Source organism: Sesamum indicum, linkage group LG7 (assembly GCF_000512975.1).
Source record: "Sesamum indicum cultivar Zhongzhi No. 13 linkage group LG7, S_indicum_v1.0, whole genome shotgun sequence".
In the NCBI taxonomy this organism is placed as follows: Eukaryota; Viridiplantae; Streptophyta; class Magnoliopsida; order Lamiales; family Pedaliaceae; genus Sesamum; species Sesamum indicum.
The window spans coordinates 10167749-10176012 of record NC_026151.1 but is presented as its reverse complement, the minus strand read 5'-3'; the positions used below and the strand labels follow the sequence as shown (position 1 = coordinate 10176012).

At 33.2% G+C, this 8264-nt stretch overlaps 1 protein-coding gene across 1 annotated transcript; it reads left to right on the top strand.

The window, feature by feature from the left end:
• On the top strand, positions 610-3373 carry LOC105166944 (probable (S)-N-methylcoclaurine 3'-hydroxylase isozyme 2). Its single transcript, XM_011086463.2, has 2 exons — positions 610-1548; positions 2562-3373. The coding sequence occupies exons 1-2, from the start codon at positions 679-681 to the stop codon at positions 3186-3188; spliced, it is 1497 nt and encodes a 498-aa protein (XP_011084765.1). The 5' UTR covers positions 610-678; the 3' UTR covers positions 3189-3373.

The following is an 8264-nucleotide window of genomic DNA, read 5'->3' as shown; positions in this document are numbered from 1 at the left end:
GGGGGGCCACCTGTCTCCCCCCTTTCGTGCCCCCCCTCCCTCTTACCCTCTCCCTTACCTATGCCGCCTCTCCCTTCCCACGACCTTCCAGATCAGCGACCGCCTTCCCTCTACCTGCCCCACCCTTTGATTTTGTGTGTATTTTTCTATCTGTTTTACTAATATTACATGCATATACGTGTATGTATATTTTACGTATTTATTTACTTAATAAATTTATTTTGAACTTGTATAAATACTATTAATTTAATTTAAATGGATATGAGCTATTAATTTATATATCAAATATATATGAACAGTTGATATTATTTGACCTGTAATAAATTAATAATAAGTCAATCAAAAATAAATATGAATATTCAATCAATTTTTTTGTTAATATCAACAAATTTATTGAATTTTGATTAGTGAAGGAATTTATTCATTAGATAGAGTCCAAAGTATAGGAAGTTTATGTATAATTATACCAAATTTTAAGAGAAAACAATGTAATTATCCCTTCTTTTTTTTGTCTATCGAAGGATTATTTCCCGTTTCATATTACAAGTAGGTAAATTGCAGTTTACCCTTAAAAGCACAGTGCTCATGAAGGAGAAGTATTTAAGTTGATAGCAGTCTTGGTCCTGATTAATTCTTTAAGCCTTTGAGAAATCCCATCTTTAAAATTAACACAACAATATGATACAAGTTGCAGGGCTCCTCTCTCTTTTTGTTTTTCTACCTCTTGTCCTCTTCTTAAAGCATTTGATATTTGAAGCATCAACAAAACTTCCACCAGGCCCTAATGCATGGCAAGTCCTATTGAACATTTCCCAATTGAGAAACAAACCCCATGTAGCCTTTCATAACCTAGCCAAAATCTATGGTCCTCTCATCTCCATGAGGCTTGGGGCCCAACTCCTAGTAGTTGCATCATCACCAGCCACTGCCAAGGCTATTCTCAAAACTCACGACCGGGTTTTCTCCGGGAGGTACTCACCGTCAATATCTTATGCATTCCCAACAACATCACAGTCATACACGATGCGGTCGACGTCCAAGGAATGCAGCGGTATGTTTGAATATGCAAGTTGCAGCATAATGGATCTCTTCTCCACGTTAAGAGAAGTTGAGTCGAAAGGCAAAGGAAGGAAGGAGAAGGTACTGATGGAGATGATGGACTATTTGGTTGGGAAAGAAGGTGAAGTAGTAAAGCTTGACGACGTATTAAAAGCGACGTTTTTTAATATCTCTGCAAATGTTTTAGCTTCAAGAAACCTGCTTGGCTATGAGAACTGGGGAAAAGGCGAAATGGCGAAGGATTTGGTGAATGAAATTGAGGAGGTTTTTTTGACACCAGGGCTGCTTGATCTATTTCCAGTTCTGAGAAGGGTTTATTTTTGGAGGAAAAGAGACGGAAAGATTTTGCGACGGAAGGTGATGTGTTTGTGGGAAGATATTCTCAAGCAAAGAAGATCAAGAAATGGAAGTATTGATAAGGGTCGAGATTTCTTAGATGTTCTTCTCGAAAATGCATTCCCGGACGACCTTATATGCTTCGTATTAATGGTTTGACCCACTTCCTTTCTATATGCTGCATAATAGACAAGTCAGTGAATCTCAATACATAAAGTTAGTATTAATTACAATAATCTTATAAAAAATGCAATTTTAGTCTGGTAAATTAGAGGTGATGATTTTGATTCTTTTCAAATTAAAATTTATAATTTGGTCATATAATTGCTTTAAAAATTATAGCTACTGATTTTTAACTAATTTGGTTGGAAAATTCTACGATATCAGTCATGACAGCACTTAAATTGTGGCTTTCGGTATATTTGATGACATGGCAGTCCAAGTTATAATTTTTAATTGTGGCTTTAGGTCATGTATCTCTAAAGGATTGACAATTTTGTCCTCTATTTTTGGATGCAACGATTTCAGTTCTCTATCTTTCAAAATAGTAATAATTTTAGTCCTTAAACTCAATTATTGATCATTTTGACCTTTTATGATAAAAGCTCAGTAGTCCTATTACATACTTTTCATCAGACCCAATATATATATTTTTGAAATAAAATTAAAACTTCAAAAAATTCATACTTTAGTTTGACCGCCTTGTATGTGAGTTTTTTTTTTTTTTTGTATGTGATTTCTGGATATAGAGACCCACCGTCTCATCAAGTTTTGGACAGTCATTTTACAATAGGCCATGGCATGTAAATGTTATAATTAAATTGGGGAAGTTTTTTTTAATTTCTAAAAATGGTCAGAATGTTGCATCCTGTAATTGCACTAACTAAAGCCTCAATTTGGTGTGATGGGATTTAAATGGTATAAATAATTTTATAATTGCAATCCAATCATAATTAGTTATAGTAGCGGACTTTAGCTACTAATACTGGGCTGATTCGAAACAAAATAAATAAAAAATTATAGATGATTAAGTGGGATATCCCAACCAATAATTCAAAGTAAAAGGTTTACTTTTGTCATTAACCTCATACTTTCAGGAAAACTTTCTCTAATTTACCCTATAGTTGAATAATCCTGAGGGTTGTTTCATACATATACGTACCTAGGAACTATTGATTGCTGGAGGCGATTCGGGAGTGGTAACAACAATATGGTTGATGGTAGAGCTGATGCGAAACCAGGACATTTTATCCAGGGTTCGTCAAGAGATCGTAGAAGCCATGGGAACAAAAACTACCGTGATCAACGATTCAATCCTCTCCACATGTGAATATTTCCAGGCATGTGTGAAGGAAACCCTGAGACTCCACATTCCAGCGCCATTCCTGGTGCCCCATCAGGCCCTGGAAAATTGTGTCCTGAATGATTATACAATCCCAAAGGATAGCATAGTGCTGGTGAATGCATGGACTATTCAGTTGGATCCTGGAAACTGGAAAGATGCCACAAGCTTTAAACCTGACAGGTTTCTTGGCTCGAAAGTTGATTTCAGGGGAAACCATTTTGAGTTTGTACCTTTCGGCTCAGGAAGAAGAATGTGCCCTGGATTTCAAATGGGGTTCCGAAATGTTCAGCTGGTGGTGGCGTGTTTAATCCATTATTTTGATTGGAGCCTTCCTGACGGGGAAAACCCTGAGAATCTGGATACAGCTGATGTATTGCATGCTGGAGGATTGAGGAGGGAGAAACCGTTGTTTATGATTCCAAGGCTTAGGGAAAAATATGTTGCTTGACGACGATATATGTGCATGATATTCGATCTCTTTTCTGGAAAACGTGTGCATGGTGATAGCTTTCAACATTTACTGTATGGTTATTTGTGTGGTATGGTTTAACAGAAATAATGTGTTCACCATGTAATTTTACAGTTATATATGAAATTAATGTGTTTATGATATATACACACAAACTCCAATTACATATGTAGTTTATTTGTGAAGTTTCAAACCACAGCATGTAGCATTGGTAGTTAAGATTTTGTCTAATAAAATGACAATGGATCTCTGTATGTTTCATATGTTCATAGAAAATATTGTTGGCGTAATGAGAGGAGCACGGGGAAATCATGTCTGATCTCATATATTAAGACCCTTTTTAATTTAGTTTTATGTATTACAATCTTCTCAATTTGCATCCTGTAAGTTAAAATTTTTTTCAGTTTTAGTCTCTCACATGCTATTTTCATCCAATAATTAATAAAAAAGATACAAACATGAACGTGAGACTGCTAATGGCGCTCCATTAATTATTAAATAGAAAATACACGTGAGGACTAAAATGTGTCATATCGCATACTTATCAATTTTATTGCAACATGATTTGCTATAACGAGCCTCAATATTCAGCTGTGATGTTGAAAACATGAAAATAAGCCTCAATTTTATGAGAAGGCAAACATGAAAATTAAGAACATATATTAATCGGTATGTACAGAAACATGAAAATTGAGAAAAGTGCACATTGTTGAGGTCATATTGAAAAGTAAAATGACAAAAGACGTTGAAAGGGCCTCTTCGATTACAAAAAAGTACAGAACAAGCTAATGGTTTTATTTTAAAATAGATTTTTTTAGTAAAGTAAAGAAGTCTTGTTTTCCATGAAGGCTCCAAGACAACACTCTTGGATATATTTATATAATAGTATACGTGGCACTCAAATATGTGTATATTATTAATTTTAAATATTAAAAATTATTTATTATTTTTAAAAATATTATATTAATCAAAAAAAATGAGAGGAAAAAAAAATGTGAAAATTGTCAAGAGAGAATGAGAAGTTAATAGCAGACAATAAAATTATAGATATCATAAGAGTGTTCTTCAATGCTAACCATATTAACTCAAATTATAAAAATAACTCAACTAAAAATCTTCCATTATAATACCAAATTCTAACTGGAGTTGGGCAGGGGCTGCGCGAACGCAAGCCCCCTCTACCACAAATTATGACGCAGGCTCGACCACTTGGGCCGACCTTAGGCGAGCGCCCCTCCCAAGTGCAATGGAAGTCGCCAACCTAGGCCATGAGCCTTCTTGATCACCCATTGACCCCGTCCAGGTAAGTATGGAACTTAATGCATTTTCGTGTCATTAAGTGTGCTGCTCATTTCTGGCTAACGTTTTTCTCTTGCGATGTGGGACTCTTAATTCCATTGTTATCACCCATCTTTAGCTTTGTGCTGAAATTATTAAAAGGGTACATCCTCATTAGCAAATTTAGTTGTCCACGAATTCTCTTTAATCACATTGAGGTCAAGATTTTCAAATGCATTTGAACTTTTGAGACTAATTTTAAATATTATAAGAAATAATGGATGCATTCTTCATTGTAGATGTTTATAGCACATATAAATAATCTATACTGTAGAAAGTATTTTAAATGTCATGCACTTGATTTTGTAACCTACTATAACTCAATAAGTAAATAAATCATGCACTTTTTAGTTTGCTCTATTAATAACGAATACACAAATATGTAATAAAAAGTAACAAGTTTGTAAATATTGGCTTAATTAAGATTTGTTCAAAATGTGTTTTATATATATATAATGGATTAAATCTAAAAATATCATATGATTATCTTATTATAATGAATCCACTTACTGATATGACATGATTTGTATCTTTTTAGCATTCTCTAACCAACCAATACAAGTTTTTTTTTTTTTTTGGGAATTATATTATGATACAAAATTAGGACCCCGTACCAAGGTATTGGAAGATAATAATTTTAGAAAACATAAATAAACTATGAATTGTTCACATTTTTAAGTATGATGATAAGTGAATAACTAATTTAATATTTAAAATCAAGATAACTAATGTTATTATGCAAATGTTATTAGGTATACAAAAAGTTTTATATCATATCATCAACTAATTTATTTAAGAAAAAATATATGTGGATCTATGGATAAAACATAATAATCATGCAACAAATAGGTGGAATTCTTCATACTGGAATGTTATGGTAATATCTTTTAGCACTAATTTTTTTATGCATTTCCTTAATGCAATGTCTAATAAAGTAAATAAGCGGAGTTAGAGAATCATTATTGGACTTATCAACTGATTTAATCACCGTCATCTTAATCATTATGAGATACATTCTTGCAAATATTGATTTTAAGACAGTTTTATAGTAATACTAAAATTTTAAAATATTCACTTTTAATAATAGAAACATTAGTGAAGGAGGAAAAGTGGAAATGAAGAAGGGATTTTTCATATTAGCGGAACGTAACAATTTTCAAATTATGTGATTGATATTGTTTATTATTCTCCTAGAAAATTATTCATAACCAATTATTGAAAATACTTAGACCGAGGAATATGTCCTTTTGCATTTGCTAATTTTTGCATCGGAATGTTTTTTCTTTTCTTTTCGAATTAAAAGTGATGAAATATTATTAATTGAAATAAATTGATTACAGTTATTCTCGATCGAATATTAATATCTAAAATAAAAATAATTACAACAAGCATACCCTAATCAACAATATCAAATAACTGAAATCCAAACATGTGGGTTGACAAATCCACTTAAAGCCGCACAAACGCAAGCTAAAATACAAACACATCATAATTCTACACACATAACTTGCATGTTTAAAACTGAAATTGGGTAGGGGCTGCGCGAACGCAAGCCCCCACTACCACAAATTATGACGTAAGCTCGACCGCTTGAGCCGACTTTAGGCAAGTGCCCCTCCTAAGTGCAATAGAGGTCACCAGCCTAGGCCATGAGCCTTCATGATCACCCATTGACCCCGTCCAGGTAAGTACAGAACTAATTGCACTTGCTTTTCCTTAAACCCCTCTCTTGGTCGTCGCTGATGATTTTCTCGTTCGATGTGGGATTCTTGGACCCACCAAAAACATTAGTAGGTATATCTTTAGCTTTGTACTTTTAGCATTCCAAGGATTTTATACTATATTTTGTGTGATTTATGACATCACTTACTTAAAAAAAAATTAATTAAATTTAAATTATCTAAGGATGTTATACTTTTTATGTAATTAATTTTAAACAAAGTAACTAATTAAACAGCAACTACTGTAATACTTACAATGTAATTGATTTAGTGTACTCGAAAGTCTTTTTTTTTGCGTAAAAACCAACCAAATATGCATGTAAAAGTGTCTTTTTCGTGATTAAAAATTTCAATAATAAAGCAATACTTTCTTACTCCGTTGAGGGACTTCAAGATTGTGAAGATATTAATAATGAGTAAATTCTTTTCTCTCCCATGGATGAATTAAACTCAATTGAGATGTTGCAAACAAGTATACATGAACAAAAATATAGTTTGAATCTAAATATAAAGATATTAAATAATCATTTTGTATGAACAAAAAGTATTTAAAAAGTTTGAATAAAAAAAATCTAATAATCCTCCTTTATATAATAAGTATACAAGAAAAAAAATGTCGTATTCATTTAAGGTAAACAAGTTGAAAACCAAAAAAAAAGAAAAAAAAGACATACAACAATTATCTTTTTATTGCATGATAATTGGTGAATATAAGGTAACAAGTATGTATTTAAAGGTAGAAAATTGTAGGGTATTTTTACTTTTTTTTTTAGGAATGGAAATGTTGGGTCGAGTTAAATGCATTTGTGGTTGTCTCGTTTAAATTAATCTAATTGCTTCAAATATTCCTCTTGATAAAATATGTTAAGATATTGTCCAATTTGATTAATGTAGCACCGACATAATAAATTTTGTTTGACTGAGATTATAAGGCAGTAATTGTCAACTCGTAATTTAAGCAAAAAATTAGTTATTTCACATTACAAATTTAAGTGAAAATTTGTGAAATCATTTACTTATATGTAAAAAGAAAGTGTTGGTTAAGAAAATAGGTTGTGGAGAAAATATTATGTACCTTAAGACTTGTGGCAAGTGCGAGGGGGTAAATTGTGATTAGTTAAAGATAGGGGGTCTGAGCAGAATTTTTGAAAGATTTAAACGTCCCCAAAGACCACAAAAGTGACATTAGCCCATGGGAGGGAAAATTTAAACTGCACTTTCCAATGCTGGTTTTCTGATTCCTAGGGTTCAATCGAATTCTTCAAGTTTCTTACTCTTCACTTCGCTGTTAATGAAGATACAGAGATGAACAACAAGGAGAATGCGGTGGTTATACCTGCCAGAGGTGAATTATCGGCGGAGCAGCGGGCACGAATTTCGCAAAGCTTCAGAGCAGCCAAGGCACTCCTTGCCCGCAAACGGCCAAGGTTCGAGTCTGGCGCCATCTCTTGTAATCTCTTGAGCAATCAAAAGTGAGTTCTCGACGATCAGTGGTTTGTTGTTTCAGTATTCTTTTGTGTCAATTTGTTGTTTTCTTACTCTAGGCCGCTTAGAGAAAATTAATGGACGTTTCTGATTATTGCTTTTTATTGTTTGTGTTGAAATAATATTGATTGGCGGTTTGATGTTTATATTCTCCTCTCTTATGGTGTGTTACGCATAATCAATTGATTTTCTTCACACTTGTATTTGCTGCTGATAGATGAGTAAACGAATGGAATCCCTGATAGTTGAATCTTGGTTGGTATAGGTCCGAAGATGAGAAAGAAATGAAAAGTCTTGTTCAAGTTGATGGTAATAAGAGGCTGCCTCTATCCAAGATTTCTACAAACATATCATCCCAAGATCCCTTGAATGGCAGCATGTTGTCGAAGAGGAGTGATGATCATGTGAAAAGTGGGGTTAATAGTGAAATACTTCTAACTCCTGTTAGGCAAGCTGAATGCAGAAGCAGACAATGTATTCGGGATGCATCTGGCTGTGCAAATGAATTGAA

What these genes read in the sequence shown, in the direction of transcription:
- LOC105166944 (XM_011086463.2), top strand. Translation starts at nt 679, where the DNA reads ATGATACAAGTTGCAGGGCTCCTCTCTCTTTTTGTTTTTCTACCTCTT. An exon ending in TTATATGCTTCGTATTAATG is followed by an intron (nt 1,549 to 2,561) that starts GTTTGACCCACT and finishes ATACGTACCTAG; the next exon opens with GAACTATTGATTGCTGGAGG.